Source organism: Ovis aries, chromosome 22 (assembly GCF_016772045.2).
Source record: "Ovis aries strain OAR_USU_Benz2616 breed Rambouillet chromosome 22, ARS-UI_Ramb_v3.0, whole genome shotgun sequence".
NCBI classification, from domain to species: domain Eukaryota; kingdom Metazoa; phylum Chordata; class Mammalia; order Artiodactyla; family Bovidae; genus Ovis; species Ovis aries.
Genome location: NC_056075.1, coordinates 17,003,862 through 17,030,296, shown reverse-complemented (window position 1 = coordinate 17,030,296; position 26,435 = coordinate 17,003,862). Strand labels below are relative to the sequence as shown.

Below are 26,435 nucleotides of genomic sequence, written 5' to 3'. Positions count from 1 at the left end.
GAACAGAGATATAACAGACCCTCGGAATCATGGGAGGGGCTAAATTAGCCTGCCCCGTTTCGGAAGGAACCTCAAACCCTATGTCTTTTTCATTGACTGAAAGGACAGAATGCCGAGGAGTTCAGCAGCTCATTCCCCTAAAGCTTGCCTGGGCTGTAACTTTTTCTATCTTGAGGCAATGTGTGTTCAGATTTCGCTTCAGATTTTCCCCTCTCTCTTTGATACAGAAATCCATTTCCCCCCTTGAAAAATGTATCTTGTCTGCAAGCAAATAAAAAAAAGCGCGATTTACTTTCTGCAGTTTTGAAGCAAGCTAACAAGAAACTTGTTACCTTGATACCGGCTGGAAAAAGGATGGGACTCAGGAACAGGTCTGCTGGCCCCACAAATCCGATTACTTCTGGTTCCCTGATGAGCAATCCCTTTTTGGAGTTCATTACGCCAGAAGAGCACTGGGTCACCCAAGCAAAGGACGCTGCGGCTTGAGAAACCGTAGTATTGGTCGGAAGTCATGGTGGGACGGCAGAGAAGGCTGCTCGCTGGGAACAGCTGTCTAGCTGTGCTGATGCGAATTGTCTACCTTTTCCAAACCTTCACCCCCTACCTCTGAAGTCTTACAGGCAGGAATTGCCACATCCAGGCTTTGCCACGATGACCCAAATACAGACTGACCAAAGCATTAAAAAGAAACGGTGTCTATGAAGTTATTTTGAAATCAGGATAAGAGACAACCCACAGGAAGGTAAGTTCCCAAGTCTTAAGGCAGCGTGTTTGGGCACCTTCTCCCTCCAGGAAGCTGTCAAACTTTAGCATTTTAGGTTTCAAAGAGACCTGACATGTAGTCTAAGCGAAGATAGAGATGTGGGGATGTTAAGCTACAAATTCATGTTCCCGTTGAGGGCAGGGAGCTGCTCTCTCTTACTTGTTACCATGCTCTCCAGCACCTGATACAGTTTCTCCCACAGTGTAGGTGCTTAGTAGATTTTTGATGAATGGTTGAGTTAATAAATAGCAGCAAAGCAGAACATAAATCTGATTTCTACATTGTTTCTTCCACGTGAGAATTTGTGTCTAAAATCAGTTACACCATAAAACATTTGGAAAGTGAAAGTGAAAAGTTGCTAATTCCCGTCTGACTCTTTGCAATCCCACAGACTATACAGTCCATGGAATTCTCCAGGCCAGATTACTGGAGTGAGTAGCTGTCTCTTCTCCAGGGACTCTTCCCAACCCAGGGATTGAACCCAGGCCTCCTGCATTGCAGGCGGATTCTTTACCATCTGAGCCACCAAGGAAGCCCAAGAATACTGGGGTGGACAGCCTATCCCTTCTCCAGGGAATCTTCCCAACCCAGGAATTGAACCAGAGTCTCCTGCACTGCAGGTGGATTCTTTACCAGCTGAGCTATCATTTCACTTCCATATATATTCCATAAGCTATTAAACTGGTGACCACTAAAGGCTGTTTTTTACTCTATAAAAATATATTCTCCACTATACTTTTAATCATACTTTAATAAAGGCAGGGTTGTTTTTTTGTTTTTTTTTTTTTCAGTTTAGGTGTTTCTGTTATTTGCTCAGTGCTCAGCAGCATACTGTGTGCTCAATATGTTTCATGCTGGACTTTCCTGATGGTCCAGTGGTTAGGACCCATGCTTCCATTGCAGGGGGCACGGGATTGATTCCTGGTCAGGGAACTAAGATCTTAATGGCACAGCGCCCGCCCACCGCCACCCCCCCTCAAAAAAAAGCTTAGTGCTTTAATAAATCTGAGTCTGCACAAGACTCTTTCTTTACCTTACTAAAGGTTTCAGAGTTAGAGTATTTGCCATTTATAATAAAAGCTAGTTATACTAAATGAGAATCCAGTGGATGCCTTTTCCAGATACCAAGATTTCTAACAAGAAATGTTAGTTTGGTATTTGTCCTATTGTGGTAAAATTGTTTTTAATTGATGTGATGATATCTCTGTAAAAATCAACAATTTTATAATGGGTTTATGACTGTCTGGGCATCATTGTTTCAGAGAAAAGTTCCAAAAAGAACATGTCTACCAAATATCCTGTGAACTATAGGATGGAAAAAAGACTGTCAAAGCTAGAAGGAGAAAAAAAAGGATCTAGATCCATAGTGAGTGAGAGGTTATGTGGGAGAAAAAGACAAGCATGTGAACATGTCAAGGAGAGCCCCCTCCAGAACATGCCCTCTTCTCGTTACCCCCAGTGCTGCCACGCTGGGCCAAGCCACATCATCTCGCATCTGGTTTATTACGATAGCCTTCCCACTGGCCTCCCAGATCCTGCCCTCAATCCTGCTCAGTCATTCTGTACCCAGTACTCACAGTCATTCAGTTAAAACCAAACCAAGCATATCACTCTTCTGCTCAACCTTCCAGTGGCTCCCATCTCACTCCAAGCATAAACCAGTTCCTACCTGCCTTGCTCCCCACCACCTCTCTGACTTTCTTACTGTTCTCTTCATGTTGCCTCTTCTCTAGCCTTACAGTCTTTGCACTAGCTGTTCTTTCTGCCTACAGTACTGTTCTCCCAAATATCCACAGAGCTCATTCCTAAGTCTTTAATAAATTACTGTCTTCTATCCTAGCCCAAGATAGTGATCGCTAGTGTTTTCCACGAAAATGAACCTAGGTTCTTTGGAAAGATGGCAGATTCCAAGTCTGAAGCAGGAAGTGTATAACATGAGATTGGAACATTTTGTCATACCAGAAATAAAGGACACCATCTAAAACTACTAGGGTCATTCCAAAAGGACTCAGGAGCCAACTTCAAGTGGCTTCTACTAGCCAAAGTAATAAAAAATTTGAGTGGCAATAATAAATAATAACTGAAATGTATTGAAATACATTAGATATATTGACACTCATATTCATGATGGTACTATAAAGAAATCATTGTTCATCTTTGGAACCAATTCATTATTCCAAAAAAATGTAAATAAAAAAGGAAAATATCAACACTCAACCTGCCTTTGCTGCACAAACTGCACCAATAGAAGGGCCAAATAGTTGACGAAGAGGGAGAAGTTCCTCCCTCAAGTATTCCAGATAATTGAAAAAAATTTGAGTATAACCATTGTGCAAACAACCTCCCTAAAAAAAAAAAAAAAGAATAAACCTAAGCATAATCACCAATGATTGCTTATATCACAAAAGTAGGTACGAACATTCATTGACAACCTTCTGATGGAGGTATATAGCACAACTTCTGAAGCAGTCTTGCTAACATCGAAGCTTCTATATATAACTACCAGCTCACAGGAGGCCTGGGGGCACTGAAAACCAAATTAAAAGGCTCCACAGGAATGCAGTCAGTAAAACTTGATCTGGAGGAAACACTATAAAATAACTCAATTTCTTTAACAAGGAAGTTGCAGGAAAGAAAAAAGAGGATGGGGCACCTATAGACTAAAAGAAATTTAAAAGATACACCAAGAAAATGCAGTAACGGGGCCTTGAAATCCTGATTTGAACCAATTTGAAAGAAACTTCAGGACAGGACAACTGAAGAAATTTGAACACTGGATATTATATAATATTAAAGAGCTGTTATTTTTAAAGATACATGTAATATTGTGGTTATTTTTCAAAAGTATGTATCTTTTGGAAATACATGCTGAAATATCTACAGAAGAAGTCTGAGACTAGCTTCAAAAAGGAGTAGTAGATTAGGTATAAATAAAACAAGATTACAGATGAAGTGATAATTGTGGAAGCTGGATAGTGGGTACATGGGGGTTGGATTTGCTATTTTCTCCATTTAGTATGTTTGAGATTTCTGTAATAAAAGATAAAAAAAGAATCTTAGGTTAAAAAGTGGGAAACTGATAATATGCAATAGTTTTATCAGGGAATTGTTCCAGAGTTTTAAAGACATGATTTCATATTTACTGAGACAGTAGCCATATGTACAATCAGCTTGGGGGTTGAAAGAGGACAAGGTTCAGCTGGGTTTTTAAAATTGCTATAATTTGAAGCCTCAACATTTCATTTAAGAAGCAAACAGTCAGATGAAAGAGATTATTTGTAAGATTTATTTGAAAAATAAAAGAAATTGAACAACAAACTGGTCAAAGCTAAAAAGTTGTTATACCAGCATAAGCCAGAAAAGTATATTCACTATGCATTTTTTTTTCCTGTGGCACAGTAATCAGGCAGCTATATCAGGATTTTCTTAGATTTCTTTGTGGAACATAACATGAGATGTAGAAATTAAAAAGGACTATACACTCGATCCAACATGCAATATCCACAGCGTGTTCTGACTACTTGAGGCACTCTCCATACACCCAACAGTGACCAAATAGGAGTAACATTAACTAGACAGAGTAATGATGATAGTTTCTGCATCTGCGGGGCAGGGGTAGCTGGTTGGGATAGGGTGGAGAATGGGCATTCTGGTCTTGACACTGTTTCTAATTCTCCACTAAAACAAAAGTCTATTGATAAAACTCATGAAAAGAGGTACTCTGCTTTTATGTATCTTAAAAGAAATGGCCAGGGTAACTATTGTGCAAAATGACATGTTTCCCCAATTTCAAGAATGCCTGTGTTTATCTATACAGTTTTTATTATTTTTGAATATACCAAAATGTTCTTCATAACATTTGACACAGTGTTCAAAATGTTATGTCATTTTGATATTAAACAGTTCTTACTTGTGGTTGGTTCCAAGGCTAAAAGGAGACTGCAAAAGGATGGGGTTTTATAATTGATAGGGATGTCCTAGACATGGTAAATCATACTTCAAGAAACATGAGGTAAAAGGTTAAATGCTGTATGGCAATTAACAAATCTAATCTTCAGTTCACTTCAGTCACTTCGTCATGTCCAACTCTTTGCGACCCCATGGACTTCAGCACACCAGGCTTCCCTGTCCATCACCAACTCCAGTAGCTTACTCAAACTCATGTCCATCGAGTTGGTGATGCCATCCAACCACCTCATCCTCTGTTGTCCCCTTCTCCTCCTGCCTTCATTCTTTTCCAGCATCAGGGTCTTTTCCAAGGATCTTTTCCAGGTTCTTTGCATCAGGTGGCCAAGGTATTGGAGTTTCAGCTTCAGCATCAGTCCTTTCAATGAATATTCAGGACCGATTTCCTTTAGGATAGACTGGTTGGAGATCCTTGCAGTCCAAGGAACTCTCAAGAGTCTTCTCCAACACTACAGTTCAAAAACATCAATTCTTCAGCGCTTAGCTTTCTTTATAGTCCAACTCTCACATCCATACATGACTACTGGAAAAACCATAGCCTTGACTAGGCGGACCTCTGTTGGTAAAGTAATGTCTCTGCTTTTTAATATGCTGTCTGCTGCTGCTGCTGCTAAGTCGCTTCAGTTGTGTTTGACTCTGTGCGACCCCTTAGGTTGGTCATAACTTTTCTTCCAAGGAGCAAGCGTCTTTTAATTTCACGGCTGCAGTCACCATCTGCAGTGATTTTGGAGCCCCCCCCCCCAAAAAATAAAATCTGTCACTGTTTCCATTATTTCCCCATCTATTTGTCATGAAGTGATGGGACCAGATGCTGTGATCTTAGTTTTCTGAATGTTGAGTTTTAAGCCAAGTTTTTCACTGTCCTCTTTCACTTTCATCAAGAGGCTCTTTAGTTGTTTTTAAAATCTAATTGTAGAAATTTATAAAATTTTTTTCCCACCAGGAATACACCCAAACCCCATCTTCTTACACCTGCTATAAACCGAGGTACTAAATCAGTACTACTTGGTATTTGCTGTAAGGATGTTCAACAAACAAAACTTACCAGCACCTTTTGAAAATCATATCAAATTTTCATGACACTGTTTTTTTTCACTTTTAATGGACTTTTATTTTTTAGAGCAGTTTTAGGTTCACAGCAAAAGTGAACAGAGTGCAGAAGTTTCCCATATATAATTCTGTCACTGCCACAGCCTTGCTTGCTATCTCCCATCAGAGTGATACATTGGTTACCACTGATGAGCCTACACTGATACCTCATTATGGACCCAAAGTCCATAGCTTATATTAGAGTTCACTCTTGATGTTGTACATTCTATGTGCATGTATGGTAGTCGCTCAGTCATGTCTGACTCTTTGCGACCCCATAGACTGTAGCCCACCAGGCTCCTCTGTCCACGGAATTCTCCAGGCAAGAATATTGGAGTGCGTAGCCATTCCCTTCTCTGGGGGATCTTCCTGACCCAAGGATCAAACCCAGGTGTCCTGCATTGCAGGTAGATTCTTTACCATCCGAGCCACCAGGGAAACCCTGTACATTTACAGGTTTTGACGAAAATATACTGACATATCCATCATTATAGTTTCTCGCCAGTATCTGATACTGTGCCTCGACAGTCTATCAGTACCACATGCACATGCTTTATTAAAAAAAAACAAACATGGATTAGATTAACTCAATCATATAGAGGGCCAAGCGCCTGTCTACAATGCGGAAGACCCAGGTTCGATCCCTGGGTCGGGAAGATCTCCTGGAGAAGGAAATGGCAATCCACTCCAGTACTATTGCCTGGAGAATCCCATGGACAGAGGAGCCTGGTAGGCTACAGTTCATGGGGTCGCAAAGAGTCGGACACGACTGAGCGACTTCACTCACTCACTCATCATTGATAATAACCTCTGCCCTTACTCCATCTGTCTGCTTACAGGTATTCAGTGATGATAAGAACCACAGTGAGGGCTAGGAAACAGAGCATGGGGTAGACCTAAAAGTACTCTGGGAGTGTTTAGAGTGTACACTGGTTCAGAAGACACCCCTTCCCTTCTTTTAGGAGAGTAGGAAAGGTACTGGCTCAGTGGTGAAGAATACGCCTGCACCGCCAGAGCCCAGCAAGAGTCCCCTGGAGGAGGGCATGGCAACCTACTCCAGTACTCTCACTGGAGAATCCCAGGGACAGAGGGGCCTGGTGGGCTACAGTTCACGGGGCTCACAAAGAGTCATACACGACGGACCCACTGAGTACAAGGAAAAGCTCTGCTCAGAGCAGAGCCAGGGCTCTCAACCCCAGCTGCACATTATACAAATTGTTATCACTGGCAGTGCTTTAAAAACATAAATTCCCATCCTCATTCTCAGAGATTGGAATTTGGTCTAAGGTTCAAGCAAGGATTTCTCTTTAAGGGCTCAGGTCATTTTAATGTGCTGTCAGGGCTTTAGAGTTAAGGAGATCTAGATTAAAATCCTCACTGTGTTAAATTAGACAAGTTGGTGAGCCTCTCTGAACCTGTTTATCTGCGAACTGAAGTTTTCTTTAAAAAATCTACTTCACAGAGCCACGGTAGGGGAAAGGAGGAAATAAATGATAAGACCTCCCTACAGAGACCCCAGCACATAGTTGGCACTCACCAAGTTCCCGTTTCTTTCCTCTTCACTTGTACGCTAGGTATATGGTTCAGATTAAATAAAATATTGTCTTCTCTTCCTGTGTCCCTTACTTTTCCCCGCTCTAACACCTTCCATTTATTTTTCAGAAGTAACCCCACGGCAACTTCAGTTTCCCTGCAGAGAACAGAAGCCCCTTCCCTCCTCCGGTACACAGGACCTCTCTACCACCCTTCCCCAAACTTACTGTGATCTTACATATTCCACAGCAACTGTGGGACTAGGGGCATGCTGAAATAGGGGGTTGGAGAGGGAAGTATGACCAAGGGTAACTCATGCCTTTTTCTTTCAAGGATAAGCAAGTGGCCTTGGAAGTCAGGGAGGAATGCCCTGGACTCTGAGTTCAGGGAAGCCCTTGAATGTTGCAGAATGGGGCCAGCTCTTCCAAAGGGGAAGTACATGACCAAACAGTTGCACAAGAAGAAGGCATGCTCCGGGCACATGGCACAGGGGAATCAAGCAGAGCAGACACTCAACAAGGAATCTGAAGAATTAAAATAGAGATCCTGAGCTCCAGGTAAATGCCTAACCTGATCCCAGTACTTGATAAAGTCTCTGCTGTCTAGGTATTATCTTTGTTTACAGCAAGTATTGAACAACTGATTCATAACCACTCTGTTCGGAGCTGCAGCTACCCTTCACTTCTGCATTAGCTGAAATCTCTTATATTTTCTACTGAAACATCCCCTTTACCTCTTTTATCCTTCTACCCCCCAACATAAAGTATCCTGATTACTCTAAATGTCTCAGAGGTTTGCAGATGTAATGAGTGAAATGTTCCTTCATTAAAAATGATAAAATTGTATTGCTACTTCAAGAGGCCAGCCCCAAATCCATGAGTTTCAGGTATAATAACTGATAACAGCTGTAATATCTTTGGGCTTCCCCAGTGGCTCAGTGGTTAAAGAATCTGCCTGCAATGCAGGAGATGTGGCAAAAGCCGTAGGTTCAATCCTTGGGTCAGGAAGATCCCCTGGGAAAGGAAATGGCAACCCACTCCAGTATTCTAACCTGGGAAATTCCATGGGCAGAGGAGCCTGGTGGGCTACAGTCCATGGGGTTGCAAAGAGTTGGACACGACTTAGCAACTAAACACAAACAACAAAAAACATAATATCTTTAAGGTCAAAGATACTCACTTCTAAAGAAAGTACTATCTATGAAAGTCCAGTTGATTTACGTGCTGTGCTAAGTCACTTCAGTCACGTCCAACTCTTTGTGACACTAAGGATGTAGCCCGCCAGGCTCCACTGTCCATGGGATTCTCCAGCAAGAATAGTTGAGTGGGTTGCCATTGTCCTCCTCCAGGGGATCTTCCCGACACAGCCGAACCCGTGTCTCATCACCGGCATTGGTAGGTAGGTTCTTTACTGCTAGGGACACCTGGGAAACCCATTTGATTTATAAAATCTCCAACTATTTAAAAAATTTTTTAATTTTAAAATATTTTTTAAATGTTAAATTTAGATAGCGATGGTAAACAGATCAGTGGCTGCCCTAGATCCATTGGGGCAGAAGGAGGTCTTGAATAAGTGAAGCTTAGGGGATTTTTTTAGAGTGGTGAAACTATTCAGTATACTATCATGATGGATACGTGACAATATTTGTCAAAACCTGTGGAACTTTAAAGGACAAAGAATGCAACTTAATGTACACAGTTAAAAAAAGAAATCATCCATGAGGTTAAGGGATGCCTGAATGCCATGTCGGTTATGATGAAAGAATCTAACTCTATTACAAATGTATGAAAGAACCTCATTGAAGAGAGCAGGAAAAAGGTTACTTCCCTGAGTCACTTTGGAAATAAGTGAAGTTTGTAAAACTAAAGGCAGAAGGAACCATACAAAAACTAATGACTCTGTTGATACAGCTGTTTCCCACGGGGATATGGGTTCAAAGTTCATATACTACTACATATGTTTACTGGCATTGGACAATTATGTAAACAGATGACAATATGAGTGAAGGTTCTCAGTGTGGGAGTGGAAGGTTACAGACAGGCAAGGGTAGGGGTGATTATAACAAATTGGTCACACTAAGATAATAGAGGAAACTGGATATGGAGTATATGAGTAGTCTCTGTACAATCTTTATAACTTTCCATAAATTAATAACTATTCTAAAATTAAAAGTTGATTTTTAAAAAATATGTTGTTAAGCATTGTATAGGTGTTTAAATGCATCTGTTGTACTGAAACTAATGCTGAAGGACATCTTTACTAAAATAACTGCTAAAAGGATATGGTTTTGCAAAAGTATTTGTTACACATGATTTCTTGTTCAAACAGAATTCATTGTCCCTACATCCAGCAAAGCAAAGTTAACTCAGGCTCTGTGCCAAGACACAGAAACAGTCTTGTTACATAGACTCCATGTGATAATGGTAGTACTCACATCTTTTCATCCATGACACACAATATTCCCATTGGTCTAAAGGCAAAAAGCCTCACTGGCTGAAAAAGTTTCCAGTAAGTGTCTCCGGGGAGAAGTCACAAACTCTGGGGCCAGGGGAGGGCAGGAAGGAGAACTGACTGCTGGTTCCAGAACCTGGAAAAAATAATAAAAAAGGGAGGAGAATGCCTACGCTTCTCCAGACGACCACCCTCATATGGGAACATTGCCTGGGGAGCTTAAAGTAGCTCTGAGAAGGAGACAAGTTGTACTTAAGAAAAATTCACCACACTTAACTGACCCTAAGTGCTGGACCATACTTGCTAGGCAATCAAGACTGCCAAGGACATAAATTTCTAATTCAGGACACTGCTAGTGCTAGGAGGCAGGAGAAATTCTTATAGAATACATGGCTTCTAGAGTCTTATGCTCAAGACTTCAACATGGTGGCTCACACACTCATTTTCTGAAGACAATAATAGCCCACAATACCAGGCCAGTCTCAAGCAAGAGGTATTCATGTTGCTGTCAAAGTCTCTGCCTCTGCAGAGCTTAGTGGGGGTGACAAACTGGAGACAAGGCCAAAGTCAGGCATCCTGCGTTCCTTTACATTAGGCCCTTCGTCCATTCCAGGCCAGCAGAGCCTGAAAAAATAAAGGGTAGAGAAAGATAACAGTGATTTTTCTACTTTTGAGATTATTAATTGCGTGGTTATTTTTAAAGGCTTCCAAGCTCCTCCAAATTCTGAGAGCATAATTCTCCTCTCAAAGTGCCAAGTAATTTGGTGGTGGTTTAGTCGCTAAGTCTTGTCTGACTCTTGCGACCCCATGGACATAGCCCACCAGGCTCCTCTGTCCATAGGATTTCCCAAGCCAGACTACTGGAGTGGGTTGCCATTACCTTCTTCAGGGGATCTTCTCAACCCAGGAATCGAACCCTGGTCTCCTGCCTTACAGGTGGATTCTTTACCAACTGAACTACAAGGGAAGTTGCTAAGTAACAGCACTTGCTTAATGCCTTGCACTTCCAGCTTCTTTTCAAGTGTGATCTGTCTCACATACAAGGGCTTCCCTGTGGCTTGGATGGTAAAGAATCTGCCAGCAGTGCAGGAGACCCAGGTTCAGCTCTTGAGTCAGGAAGATCCCCTGGAGAAGGGAATGGCAGTCCACACTAGCATTCTTGCCTGGAGAATCCCATGGACAGAGGAACCTGGCAGACTACAGTCCATGCGGGCGCAGAGTCAGACACGACTGAGTGACTAACATGACTATATCTCATATACACAACTAAAGAGTCTGACTTCAAATTCTTGAGCCTGACTACAAATTCTTTTTCTCTCCTCCCCATATACATCCTTTCAAATCCCAGAGCACCCAAGCCAGTGGTTTGCATATGTGCTTAAATTTTAGGGGGGAAAGTTAGTTAGAATCTTTTACTAGATGAACCATTCTCAAATAAAACTCCTTCTCAGCTCATGACTTGGTCATACAAATCTCTCCCAACTCTGAAATTTTCTGATCTAGTCCAAAGTATGTAACAATTCCTATTGTTTCTTAAATTCAATACTCGGCATATGACAGCTTATCTGCCACATTGAAAAAAAAAAAGGTAGGTTTGCTGAATTGCAATCTTTAAAAGGTTTCAAAAGCCAACTGGGAATCAAGAATGTAAATTAAAATACACCTACGTTAAGCATTGTTACAAATTTGTTGAGTTGGCGATCAACCGTTGAGTTGGTGATCAGATAAAAAGATCTTCCGTGCAACTGAGCACATATGTGCACAATGACAAACACAGCATAACTTACAGTTCTGCCTGGAAACAGACGGATTTCTTCTGACATTTAATTCCAAGACACATGCCTACTTTCAGAACATTAAAAATCTGTTTTTATCACGTGTTTTAGGATTAAGGATATACAGACTGCATATAGAAAATGTCTCAAAGCCTATCCACGCAACCATTCACCTTAATTTTTTCCAGGAAAAATGGAAATTTCATAGAGGTCCCTGCTCCAGAGCCTCTACAATGGCAAAGAGAAATCTGCTAATTGAGAAAAGTATCTGTGGGAGGGACAGACAGGGGAGCACAAGGATCTGTGCTCTGTGTGTCAACAACGTCTGTTTGATGAGACAGTGCTTTTTCTGCCACTGTAATCAGAGGATGGACAACATGGACAACACGGGATATACTCAAGTGTGACATGTAACTAGAGGAAAGGAAAAGAAATTACCAGGAAATAATACTTCATTAATACTTGACTAATATATAACTCGGAGAAGGCAACGGCACCCCACTCCAGTACTCTTGCCTGGAAACTCCCATGGACGGAGGAGCCTGGTGGGCTGCAGTCCACGGGGTCGCCAAGAGTCGGACACGACTAAGCGACTTCACTTTCACGTTTCACTCTCATGCGCTGGAGAAGGAAAGGGCAACCCACTCCAGTGTTCTTCCCCGGAGAATCCCAGGGATGGGGGAGCCTGGTGGGCTGCCGTCTATGGGGTCGCACAGAGTTGGACTGTCTACCAAATGTACAGTTATGTTATTGTGCTTTGTGTTATAAAAAGGGAGTAAGTTAGAAGAGGATCAATGAGGAAAAAGAATTCTTTCTCCTTCTCTACTTAACTTCCCTCCAGTTCCTTCCTCTGCCTAGCTGGAAAAAGCCCTGTGAAAAAGAGACTGCTCCCAAACAGAAAATAATACTCTGTGGTTTATCACAGCTATGTTAAATCCCATAGCCTCCCATAGTGCCAGCCCCTGTCATTTTCGGCTTTTTGTTTTGGTTATTTAAGCATGGAGCAGATTCTTTCTCAAACCATTATGTTTAGGTACCTAAGAAGTTTTGGTACCTTCATTTTCTTTATATTAACTTAAGCCCATCTTGGTTCCCTCTGAGCTGGCAAGAAAGTCGATCGCAGTCATTACTGGAATCCCCTTACCTCCCCGGTTTACACCACAATCAGGGAGAAGTGCATAGATGAGAAAACAGGGGGAGGACTCCTAATCTCTCCTCTGCTTTGAGCCCTTTTGAAATTCTCACTGCCCAACCCTGAAACATGACAGGCTTTCTGCTCCACTGCTGAGTGGGGATGGAGGTGGTCTGGTGAGGGGGGTTCATCTTTGCTGGAAGCTCTGGTGTCTAGAGTGGAGTCTCCATAAGGCATCGTATGACCATCCTGCTGAGCAGGACTCAACCACAGAACAAGCAAGGGTGCCCGCTACCCACCAACCTCCAGCCCCTCCCCAGCGCTCCAGAATTTCCACTCTTGCCTGGCCCTCAGAGGCTTACCCCCTTATTACTCTAGTGCTCTATCTATCCATTACTCTATCGTTTCAGGGCACCTTGTGCAATTTCAACAACAAGCTAGGAAGGGACTGAGGACTCACAATAACTAACACCTTAACAAAGCATCCCGCCACTTTACACTGGTGGTGTCATTCCCTCCCACCCCAAACTTCCCTCCAGCCCTCCCTCCACACTCTATCACTACTCGACTTGGAGTTCTGCAGGAAAAGGACAGGTTATTACTCATTTTATGTCCTCTAAAATACCTCACACGGGAATTTTCAACCAGGGCACACAAGAAATCAAATCCCTGGGAGGGGGGTTCAGGATGCGGAACACGTGTACACCCATGGCCGATTCATGTTGATGTATGGCAAAACCAATACAATATTGTAAAGTAATTAGCCCCCAATTAAAATAAATAAATTTATATTAAAAAAAGAAATCAAATCCCTGCCTAGCAGTCCCTCCAAATTTTTATTGATGTTTAAAAAATTCTTTTCCTATAATTGAGTAGAAATAACGTCACAGCAATGCCCAAGACATGAAATGAAGCACATCAGGCAGCTGAGTGTGGAGCAGCTTTGCTGTAACTAAGAAGGATGAGGTTAGCATGTCATCAGATAGGACTACAGAGGAATTCCAAGAACTCCGCCTCCAAAGAGCACAGCCAGGACAGAACCAGCTCTTCTGCAAGTGGCAACCCTGAAGAGCACCCCATAGATGACCCTGATACCTTTACTGACATTATGGTGGTGACTGCATTATAATCCCTGCTGGCCTGACTAGCATTGCTGTCAATCATTTAATTATCTGACAATATGTCTCCAAAAATTCTAGAAATTGAAGGGTTCTTCTAAAGTCTGCTACACGTTCACTTCTCTTACTCTCATTTTCTCCCTATCTAAAAGAATATCCATTGTTTAGCCACCTGGCATAAAGACTACATTGCAACCTATTCTGCAGCTGTGTGTACAAAAGCAGTGACTCACTCTGGCAGTAGCAACGATGGATGTCCATGATTATGCTTGGCCCGAAGGGGCAGTGGGAGGAAAGAAGAGGTTCCTGGAACCCACAGAGTAATGATGGCTACAGAAGACAGTTGCTTGACAAGAACGGTGGCTTCTACTTTGGGTTGGGGTCCCCCCAAAGCCATTCTCAAGAGTAGGATTTCAGCGCAAGTAGTTTATTTGGAAGCAATCCCAGGAGGTCCTGGAAAGGGATGGGTAAGTGAGACAGGGCAGGGAAGGAGGCCAAGACAGTGTGCACTGATCAGCAGAGATGGCCACTGAGTGCAAATGTGGCTCAGTCTCCATAGGGACATAGGAGATGATGAAGAACACGGCTTAGAGTTGTCCCAACCCAGGGGAGAAGATATGGGGATGTCTACTCACCAATTCCCATACAACAGTGAGACTATCAACTGTCCAGCACCTTCGGCCTGCCCTGAACATAGAGTAGGCATGTTTCCATGGCCAGAAAAAGCCCTCAGGCAGAGAGTTTGCACAGGAAGGAGCCACCACTGTGCATCAGCGGTGGTGAGGGCTGAAGGAACCTGGGTGGGGACCGTGGCATCTGCTATGCCTCAGGTAAGGGCCGTAGCCACTGCCACTCTGGCCCCACAGAGAAGGAGCAGAAGAATAAATAAATAGCTGACCTCGCTCTCGGCCCATCCCCCAATCTCCTGCTGAACCTCTTCAGATGCCCCTTGATGCAGTTCACTCTGGACGGTCTCCCATGGCACAGAGCAGGGTGGAGGAGGAGGAACAGTGGCCTGTGCAGCAAGCAGGGAGTATCCAACACATCTGCCTTCCACCGTTTCCAAATGTCTGCATTTAAAATCTAGGACAGCACTCTCTGACTATAAAAATGTCATGATACATTTGTATCTTCACTAAAACTGAAGAAACGTGCGACTGGAAAGGACCTTGGAAAACATCTCTGTGAGTCCAAGCAGCAGAGAGAGCACAAGGAAAATGAGAGGAGACTTAAGTTCTAGTTCTGGTTCTAATAATTATGAATGATGACAATTTGAGCAGGTCATTTTGCACTTCAAACTGTTTCCTCATCCTTATAATCAGCAAGCTCCTATTGACTGAACAAAGCGGTTATGAAAATCAAAAGAATATAAAATACCCTGTGGTTAAAAGGGTTATACAGTGAGGAGTTAGTATACCTTCACCGTCCAGACAGAAAGGAAGCCATACCACTTTTAAACACTTTTCAGAAGGAAATGCCCCTATTTTTGTGTGTGTTTCTTTCAGTTAGGAAGATATTTACATGTTTACCACCATACAAAAAAATTTTTTTAATTAGACAAGACATAATAATTAACATGTATTTACTTACAGTGATTTTCTTACCGCTAATCCCCCAAACAAAAAAATCTACATTCATTTTAATTACATCAGTTACTATTCTAATAAATAGTCATAGTCATTTTTCTCTAGTTATTTCCTTTTATTTTTGACAGCGTGCTTTTGACACTTTTAACCACTTCCTCTCTGTCCTTACATGCTGCAACATTTCTGATGACCCAGTAATTATGCCCAAGATCACAATTCGACATCTTTTCTCTTTTCACTTCCCTTTCAATGTAGAAAATAAGCCTAATGATGAAGGCACCATTAGATTATACTAAGAAATACTAGATAGAAAATCTTCTAGGTGCAGTCATCAGTCTAAGGAATGAATAAAGTTACAATTATTGCCCCTAAATGGAGATGTCAGAGTTGCTCCCTTGCTAAAAATCAGGAATCAAGATTATCAGTAACCCAAAGAAATTCATGAAACAGAAGGCAGTGTTTCCCTTGGGGTTATCACACTGTTACTGCCTTGGGTTAAAAACCACTGTAGTAACTCATTTGACTGGCCTAAGTTTTCATGAAGGAACTGTTGGGGAGGGGAGGCTGTTTTCCAAGGTACCATCCCTAGGAAAATAAGCACTTAATAGTTCTTACCCATCCACAGGGTAGAAGAAGGTGGAGACAGTCATTAAATAAACAAAATAAGATATATCAGAAGAATGAACAAATTTTTTTTTAAAAAAGAGTGAACATAAAAATATCATTCTTTTCGCTGACTCTATTGTTTCAAGTCTTTGTGGTAGGTGGGAACAGGAAGACTCAAAAATAGAGGGAAGGAAAAGGCTTTGGCTTTTTCCTTAAAGCATGTTAACTCTATTTTAATTAATCTTCAGGCATTACCGCTTTGCTTCACATCAAGAACAATGTAACATCCCATTATCACACCATCTTGAGGAAAGAGATATTGCCCTTCTGAACTTTGGCAAAGAAGCATAACAGACATAACAGCTCAGAAATGACTACTCCAGGAAAGACAATTTTTGCATAGACTCTCCTCCCAGTAAGGTTAAAGGAAACTACTTTAAAAAAATTCTCTATGAAATGATAAGCCATTTTCCATGTAGGTAATTTCCATTGTCCATATTTACAATTCTCTGAGTAAAATTGCTAGGAACTCCATTTAAGACACTACAATATCTGACATGTGTTTTAAAAGGGAGGGAGAAGGCAGGGGAGAAAAGAGGGAGAGAGAGAAGATGGGGAGAAGAATTGAAAGCACAAGTGAAATCAAATATATTCAGTGGTTAGCTGGCATTAATAAGCTATTATTTTTATATTCATAAACTTGCTAAAAGATTTTTCCAATTTGTAATACTGAAAACAACAAATATATTAAAATTTAAAACATTTTTTGGATGGAAAGGATATTCAAATAATTTAATTTATACAGGATGGTTATATAAATACTCTACTACTTACACAACTGTCATTCCAAACATGGAAACTCTATAGATTGGCGTGGGTTTTGGCATCAGACTGCTAGGAATAATGTGACAGACATTATCTGGGTATCATCTTCAGTGTACTGTTAAGAGAGCCTCAATCAGAATTTAAGTGCTTCTGCCCACTGCCTTCTGGGATCTTAGATGTCTTTAATGTGGACAAATTATTTACTCCACAATTAGTTGTAAATAGCCATGAGAAAAGTAACATCAGATACCATTTCCAGGTTTTTAAAAAAAGGAATAAATGTATGCACTTAAATGAATTACAAATACTGATACTGACGTGAATGATAAGTATGGATCTGACTAATGAATGGGAAAGAGGGGTAGAGAGATTATGCTCTCTGCACAACACATTTTGAGCTCTTCTATAGCTGACTGACTAGTGAAAGAGCTCTTTCCCAAAGATATGGGTATTCATTCAAATAACTCTTTATGACCGTAAAGTATGAACTGCATACGTATTCTCTGGAGGAAATCCCTAGACAGCTTCCAAATAGGAGGTCGAGACCTTGAGATCATCTCTAGACTGAATTCTGACCACCGTTCTCAGATATGGAGAAGAAATTCCAGAGAATAAATATACATAGAGGCCTTACGTTTTGGAGGTTGTCTAGGCTCACTGATACAAGGGTTCTGCTTGATTAAATGAATCCCCTTTCCCCTAGAATAAGAAAATTCAATATACTGAAGCTATGACTCACCTCTAAAGGTCAAGAAACATTGTGAGTACCAAGTGTGATCACACCCTCCAGATGTCAGAGCTTCACATTGTGGGTCAAACTGGCATCCTATCAACTTCTGAACCTGAGAGCTGGGGCAAAATTTACTGTGGAAACACCACTGAAAGAACTTCATGTTCTTGGAAGCTCCCTGGATTATAAACTCAGAACTGGAGATAGCAGTGAGAGTGATTAGACAGAGTTGGAAAGTTCATGCTCCCAGAGAAGTGGTAATGCCTTCAAACTTTGGCAAAGGGCTCCTGCTCTAGTTCCACACCTTAGAGGGACCCGTAAACCAGAAAACCACAAATAACAAATTTGGCAAAAATCACATGGGTACTTCTGTCACTCAGGACCCAGTGCTCAGTGATGACATGGCAATTCACAATCCAACACGGCTGCTGCTGTGATTCACACCACTTAAGCACCAGAGGAACACTCTGCCACCTTACCCTGTGTCCAAATGAAGAAGAGAAGACTGTGGCACTGCTGACATCAGAGATGGACAAAGCGTCAAAGCATGAGGAGCATTTGAGTTGGAGAAATTATTAAGTAAGAAAAAATTTAGCTCATTGTATCTTTCTTCTCAAATTTCATGACCACAGTAGGTTTTTGAACAGTAAAATATGTCATAAAGCAGAGTGCTCACTTTCTTAAACTCTTTATATCCAATATTTAACAGTTTTTACAACAGTTGCACATGGCATCTGAGGAAAACTTTAATAGTAAAGAATTGTTCAGTTGCTCAGTCATGTCTGACTCTTTGCAATCCCATGAATTGCAGCACTCCAGGCTTCCATCCTTCACCATCTCCTGGAGCTTGCTCAAACTCAAGTCCATTGAGTTGGTGATGCCATCCAACCATCTCATCCTCTATTGGCCCCTTCTCCTCCTCCTTTTGTATATATGTAAGTCTAGATATAACATGTATTAAACATAACACTTATTCTTCACATTGGTAGCTATAATTATAACTATTATTATAAAATATAATATAATTTTATAATAATATAAACTTTATATTATATAACAATAATACTTAGTTAAATTTCAGAAAAGTTGCAACTTTTGATTATATTTAAATTAATTTAAATTTTGATTGTCATTAATTATCATTATATTTGGCCTTTGTACTTAGCAGATAATATTGAATATGTACATGTGTATGTATTTGTATATGTATATGTTGCTGTCATCTCCGACTCTTTGCAACCCCATGGACTACAGCCCACCAGGCTCCTCTGGTCCATGGGAATTCTCCAGGCAAGAATACTGGAGTGGGCTGCCATGCCCTCTTCAGGGGATCCTCCCAACCCAGGGATCAAATCGAACCCAGGTCTCCTGCATTGCAGGCGGATTCCTTACCTTCTGAGCCACCAGGGAAGCCCAACATTGAATATACTAGAAGAAAAATAATTTCTTGAGGCCATTGTTTGTAAACTTTTTTACATTTATTTTATACTTTTTATATAAAAGATACTCAAAGTTTCTATACATTTTGTGGCAGTTTAAAAAATTGGCCTCAATTTTTTTTACATCCCTTCCATAGAGGGGTCAAGGGGAGGGGGATGGAACGTCTCAGCCAATGGACTAAAGTAACATCAAATGGCTTTTAAGACTAGATCCAAAAAGGCCATTCAACTTTTGCCTTGTCCACTAGAACACTCTTTCCTGAAGCTCTGAGCCACCACTGAAAAAGTCTGACCATCCTGAGGCTACCATACTGTGAGGAAACCTAAGCCACAAGAGACCATGTCATCGGCATTCCAGTTAACAGGCCCAACTAAGCCCAACCTTCAAGCATTCCCAGCCCAGCCACCAGACATGTGAGTGAAGAGACCTACAGATGATTCTGGACCTCATCCAGTAGTCTCCCCCAGCTATCCAAGTCTTGCCAGCAGTGACCCCAGATATCATGAACCAGAGATAAGCCATCTCTGCTGTACCCTGTCCAAATTCCTGACCCAGAGAATCCATAGTGATTATAAAGCAGTTGTCATTTTATGCCACAAAATTTTGGTATGGTTTGTTATGCACCAAAAGATAATTAGAGTGTTTTGAATGCATTTAAATTCTATTTTTAAACTTAGATTATTGAGGATGATTATTAGCTAAACTAGTAATAGAAACTGTAAAAGTAAAGGGAAAGAAAAAATGTTTAAGAGAAAAGTAGAGAGACTTTCAGTTATGGCAGCATGAGGGATTCAGCAACGCCTCTCTGTAATAAAACAAATATATCCTTCGAGGAAGATAGAGTAGATATATTTTTCCATATTCTTGTTGCTTAAGTACAACTGAAAATTCTGGACACTATATACACGTGTGTGTGCACCATTGCACACGTGCTAAGTCACTGCAGTCCTGTCCGACTCTTTATGACTCTGTGTACTATAGCCTCCTCTGTCCATGGGATTTTCCAGGCAAGAGTACTGGAGTTGCTTGCCATTGCCTCCTCCAGGGGATCCTCCCCACTCAGGAACTAAACCCATGTCTCTTAGATCTCCTGCATTGGCAGGCAGGTTCTTTACCGCTAGCGCTACCTGCTGCTGCTGCTGCTAAGTCACTTCGGTCGTGTCCAACTCTGTGTGACCCCAGGCAGCCCACCAGGCTCCCCGGTCCCTGGGATTCTCCAGGCAAGAACACTGGAGTGGGTTGCCATTTCCTTCTCCAATGCATGAAAGTGAAAAGTGAAAGGGAAGTTGCTCAGTCGTGTCCGACTCTTTGCGACCACATGGACTGCAGCCTACCAGGCTACTCCATCCATGGGATTTTCCAGGCAAGAGTACTGGAGTGGGGTGCCATTGGGAAGCATACATATATATATATATGTATATGTATATATATATATATATATATATATATATATATAGAGAGAGAGAGAGAGATTCTAAAAGCTGGAGAGAAGAAGGCAGATTGGCTAGCAACCCAGAAACTCTAGAAATGACACAAAGAACGAAAGTTCTTTTTGCCTTATACATCGCACACTTTGAGAGAGCTGGCTCTTACCCCACACAGCAGTAACAAGAAGTGCTGCTCCCTGGACTATCAGTGGAGGCTGGGTGGGGAACTGGGGCTTTTATTACCATCTGGTAGTGATGGAGGTGTGCTGCCAGGGGTATGCACATCCCTTCCAGAGCAGTGTCAGAGGAGGCTGGCTAAAACAGAAGTTAATTAAGATACAGAGCCCCACCCATAACATAATATCCAAAATGTTCATGTTTTGACCCCAAATCCACCATATCTACAACTAGGAAGATCACAAACTGAATGACAAAAATTAACAAATGCCAACACAGAGATTCTAGTTTAATTCTAGTTTGAATTCTGCTTTCGTTTTTTGTACAAATTTTAATTTAAATACATAAATATATTTAAAGCAATGATGTAAATTAATCTTTGAGAGTTCTAATTATTACATAAGTATGGGTAAGCCACTAAAGTATGCTATGACTTAAATTGTTGAGGTCTTTTATAAAATTCTCGTCTATCCATGGAATTCTCTAGGGAAGAATACTGAAGTGGATTGTCATTCCCTTCTCCAGGGGATCTTCCCAACCCAGGGATTGAACCCGGGTCTCCTGTATTGCAGGCAGATTCTTTACTATCTGAGCCACCAGGGAAACCCCTTTTATAAAATTATTTCTTTGTATGAAAGATATCCAGGGGTAGGAAGTCCTGGGCAAGCATGAAGTTTCCATGGTTGTCAGGGATCCAGGTTTCTTCCCTTTTGTTGCTTATCTTTGCTTATATTTCTTCTCATGATCCAAAATGACTGGTGGAGCTCCAGCCATTTTGCTCAAAATTAAAGTAGCAACATGGAGAAGGGAGGAAAAAGACTTTTGTTTTCTAAAGAGATTTTCCTAAAGTCTCATCAGTTCTTTAATGTATATTTCATGGATCAGAACTATGTACATAACCCCAACTTGTTACAAAGGAGCTGAAATGTCATCTTTTGGCTACATTGTGCTCATTAAAAATTTGAGTTTCTGTCTATTTGAAACAGAGGAAAACAATAGAATGGGAAAGACTAATTTTTCTCTTCAAGAAAATTAGAGATACCAAGGGAACATTTCATGCAAAGATGGGCACAATAAAGGACAGAAATGGTGTGGACCTAACAGAAGCATAAGATATTAAGAAGAGGTGGCAAGAATACACAGGAGGTGAAGGTGAAGTCGCTCAGTCGTGTCCGACTCTTTGAGACCCCATGGACTGTAGCCTACCAGGCTTCTCCAAAGTGTACAAAAAGATCTTCATGACCCAGATAATCATGATGGTGTGATCACTCACCTAGAGCCAAACATCCTGGAATGTGAAGTCAAGTGGGCCTTAGGAAGCATCACTAAGAACAAAGCTAGTGGAGGTGATGGAATTCCAGTTGAGCTATTTCAAATCCTAAAAGATGATGCTGTGAAAGTGCTGCACTCAACATGTCAGCAAATTTGGAAAACTCAGCAGTGGTCACAGGACTGGAAAAGGTCAGTTTTCATTCCAATCCCAAAGAAAGGCAATGCCAAAGAATGCTCAAACTACTGCACAATTGCACTCATCTCACATGCTAGCAAAGTAATGTTCAAAATTCTCCAAGCCAGGCTTCAACAGTACATGAACTGTTAACTTCCAGATGTTCAAGCTTGATTTAGAAAAGACGGAGGAACCAGAGATCAAATTGCCAACATCTTCTGGATTATCAAAAAAGCAAGAGAGTTCCAGAAAAATATCTATTTCTGTTTTAGTGACTATGCCAAAGCCTTTGACTGTGTGGATCACAACAAACTGTGGAAAATTTTTCAAGAGACAGGAATACCAGACCACCCGACCTGTCTCCTGAGAAATCTGAATGCAGGTGAAGAAGCAACAGTTAGAACTGGACATGGAACAACAGACTGGTTCCAAATAGAGAAAGGAGTCCATCAAGGCTGCATATTGTCACCCTGCTTATTTAACTTATATGCAGAGTACATCATGAGAAACGCTGGGCTGGATGAAACACAAGTTGGAATCAAGACTGCTGGGAGAAATATCAATAACCTCAGATATGCAGATGATACCACCCTTATGGCAGAAAATGAAGAAGAACTAAAGAGCCTCTTGATGAAAGTGAAAGAGGAGAGTGAAAAAGTTGGCTTAAAACTCAACATTCAGAAAACGAAGATCATGGCATCTGGTCCCATCACTTCATGGCAAATAGATGGGGAAACAATGGAAATAGTGACAGACTTTATTTTGGGGGGCTCCAAAATCACTGCAGATGGTGATTGCAGCCAAGAAATTAAAAGACGCTTGCTTTGGAATAAAAGTTATGACCAACCTAGACAGCATATTGAAAAGCAGAGACATTACTTTGCCAACAAAGGTCCGTCTAGTCAAAGCTATGCTTTTCCCAGTAGTCATGTATGGATGTGAGAGTTGAACTGTAAAGAAAGCTGAGTGTCGAAGAACTGATGCTTTTGAACTGTGGTGTTGGAGAAGGCTCTTGAGTCCCTTGGACTGCAAGGAGATCCAACCAGTCCATCCTAAAGGAAATCAATCCTGAATATTCATTGGAAGGACTGATGCTGAAGCTGAAACCCCAATACTTTGGCCACCTGATGCAAAGAACTGACTCATTTGAAAAGACCCTGATGCTAGGAAAGATTGAAGGCGGGAGGAGAAGGGGACGACTGAGGATGAGATGGTTGGATGGCATCACTGACTCAATGGGCAAGAGTCTGAGTGAATTCCAGGGGTTGGTGATGAACAGGGAGGCCTGGTGTGCTGCATGCAGTCCATGGGGTCGCAAGGAGTTGAACACAACTGAGTGACTGAACTGAACTGAACTCATTTCATTTTTTATGTTATAAATTTTATCACCTAAAGCTTTTTATTTTCTAATTTTTTATTTCTATAATATCAGAATACAATTGAATTTTATATACTGACCTTGCATTTGTCCTTTCCATTGCTCTTAATTTATTCCAGCATTTCTGCACTTCCATCTGAGGTCATTTTTCCTTTAGCCTGAACAATTCTCTTTAGCAATTCCTTGTGAGGATCTGTAATAAAATTTTTTTCTTAATTTTTGTTTTCTAAACACATTTGCATCTTCATTTTTAAAGGCTACCTTGCTGAGCACAGAATTCTAGGTTAACTTCTTTCAAGACATTATTCTGTTTTCCTTATTTCTGTTAAAAAGTCAGGTGTGAGTCTCATTATTGTTCTTTTGAAAGTAGTGTATCCTTTTTAACCTATGTTTTTGGTAGATTTGTGGAGGAGGGAATGTTGTGTGTACACCTTGAGAAGGGGAACTAATACCAGCCTTCAAGATGTGAGGCCTCTCTTCCTCCTCGATGTCAAAAACTATCCAGGGCCCTGTCCTATCTTTTTAATAAAAGTGTGTACATGGCTGTCTCTGCCTTCTTTAGGAGCAAGTTCTTGTAGCTACTGTTTGTACCTGGAAGCAAGGCTGAAAGGCTGACCTTCCTGACTCTTCCTACAGTGGTACCTCAGTCAGTAACTCTATTGTCCAAGGGCCCTTTGATATCAATAGCTTCTTTTTGTGTGCTTAGAACATCCCCAAGAGCCACACCTATTTCATTATTAAGCCTCTTTGTTTATCCAACTGTAATCCTGTCCTGAGAGTCTTCTATTTTTCAAAGGTTGTCATAATGTCTGGTCCTCTGAGAGCACTCTTTCATGTTTTCCAGTATCGGTGTGTGTGCATGGATGCACACGGCTATGTGTGCTCATGTAACTTTCTTGTAATTTTTGAAGATTCTGGGGATAATCTAAAGAGGGGAGGAGTCGGGAGAGACTAGAACTTGTTCTCAGTATGCCATCTTGATTCAATCTCTTCGTTAAATTTCTAAGTACATACTGATCTCTTTTAGTACCAAACCCAGACATCTGCCAGTATCATATGATCTTTTCTGGGAATCTCTGCTTCTGAGGTGACACATTAAGCTAGTTCAATATAATCCTCATGTTAAAATTGGCATCTGTGTGAAACATGTGAATAGACTTCCTGTCCTTCAAAATTATCTTCCAGATTTTAATATCTCAAAAGAACTGAGAGTTCTGTATTACAGAGTTTGCTACAAACATATCACAACAAAAGTACAAATGATATTTTTGCTCCACTATAACAAAAAAGAGAAAACAAGTATTTAAAAAGCATGTAAAGTGCTAAAATCCAAAAATAAGAAAAAACAACTCAGTAATCCGTTAATGTTATTTCCCTACACTCAACCCTGAAACTACTTCAATCAACAGACTCTTTTTTCAACACTAATAAATTCAATAATAACATAATTGATTTATCATTGATTAGAATTAAAGAATAAAATGCAAACTTGGAAATCTAAAATAGTCTCCAGTTGGTTATAGAAATTGTATATAAAGAAATGCAGTTCATAATTAATATAAACAGTAAATATTCATAGGAGCTAAATCTAAAGAGTTCAACAAAACAATATTTCTTAAAATGTTCAATGCATATCTAACATGTCCTAGGCACTATTCTAGGCATTGGATACAAGCAGTGAACAAAACAAAAAACCCTCTGTTTTTGGAGCTTATAGTCAGTAAATACATATAATTTGAGTAATATAACTTGGCCTTTTCCTATGGAAATTACTAAAAAGGCAGATATTTTATGCCCAAACTCAAATATAGATATCTCTGATGAAAGTCCATCACACAATCACATAAAAACATATTTGAGAATGTTTATAGCACAAAGATACATTTAGCTACTGGATTCAAAACACTAGACTATCAGTATCTTCGAGAATGTGAGCAAGGTCCAGGTGCCCTAACATTTACCTGCCTGTGGAAAAGGAAGCATTGGCTAATTTTTGATAAGGGTATTAGACCTTAGACAACTCTTACGTGTGCATGTTTTGTCGCTCAGTTGTGTCCGATTCTTTGCAACCGCATGAACTGTGACCCGCCAGGCTCCTCTGTCCATGCATTTCTACAGGCATTTCCTTCCCCAGGGGATCTTCCCCACCCAGGGGTTGAACTCAGGTCTCCGGCATTCCAGGCAGATGCTCTACCGTCTGAGCTACTAGGGAAGGCCGATAACTCTTAACAGGTCTTAATTTATATCCCTAACCAAGCAATTGAAATAATCCAGGTATCCGGAATATGCAGGTTGACAAAAATACTGGGTCTAACAGCAAGATTTTGATACCCTAGAGTTGTACTATACAATACGCTAAATACCAGTCACACGTGGTTATTTAACTCTGAATTAATTAAAAATTAAAAATTCAGCTCCTCAGTCACATTTCGGGAAAGGCAATGGCACCCCACTCCAGTACTCTTGCCTGGAAAATCCCATGGACAGAGGAGCCTGGTAGGCAATAGTCTACGGGGTCACTAGGAGTTGGGCAAGGCTGAGCGACTTCACTTTCACTTTTCACTTTCATGCACTGGAGAAGGAAATGGCAACCCACTCCAGTGTTCTTGCCTGGAGAATCCCAGGGACGGAGGAGCCTGGTGGGCTGCCGTCTATGGGGTCGCACAGAGTTGGACACGACTGAAGTGACTTAGCAGCAGCAGCAGCAGTTGTCACACTTGTGGTTCCTTGTGGCTCAACTGGTAAAGAATCTGCTTGTAATGAGGGAGACCAGGGTTCGGTCCCTGGGTTGGTAAGATCCCCTAGAGAAGGGAAAGGCTACCCACTCCAGTATTCTAGCCTGGGTCGCAAAGAATCCGATTCGTCTGAGCAACTTTTACTTTCACTTTCTTTTCCTGTGCACAGTAGCCACATATAGCCTGAAGCTGCCATTCTGAGCAGTGTAGACACAGAACATTTCTTACATTGCAGAAAGTTCTATCGGCTACTGCTG

General features: G+C 41.1%; 1 protein-coding gene and 1 long non-coding RNA gene across 8 annotated transcripts in view; one reads left to right on the top strand and one right to left on the bottom strand.

Moving 5' to 3' along the window:
- LOC101107489 (ectonucleoside triphosphate diphosphohydrolase 1) overlaps nt 1-474 on the bottom strand; it is a 203,407-nt gene extending 202,933 nt beyond the window's left edge. For all 4 annotated transcript variants that reach the window (XM_027960446.3, XM_060405071.1, XM_012102653.4 and 1 more), the window contains exon 1: nt 333-474. Coding sequence is in view for 1 of the 4 variants with exons in the window: in XM_060405073.1 (XP_060261056.1) it covers nt 333-437 (105 nt within the window). In the remaining 3 variants the exon portion in view is untranslated. The remainder of the gene's footprint in view (nt 1-332) is intronic.
- LOC121817654 (uncharacterized) lies at nt 92-20,357 on the top strand. 4 transcript variants are annotated; one of them, XR_009598107.1, is made up of 4 exons: nt 92-742; nt 1,155-7,908; nt 17,955-18,153; nt 19,262-20,357. It is a non-coding gene; the product is annotated as an uncharacterized LOC121817654 (long non-coding RNA). The 4 variants fall into 4 exon arrangements; XR_006057702.2 differs by lacking the exons at nt 17,955-18,153; nt 19,262-20,357 and adding an exon at nt 11,766-13,513 and having other exon boundaries at nt 7,685-7,908; XR_006057703.2 differs by lacking the exons at nt 17,955-18,153; nt 19,262-20,357 and adding an exon at nt 11,689-13,513 and having other exon boundaries at nt 7,685-7,908.
- Nucleotides 20,358-26,435: the final 6,078 nt, after the last annotated feature.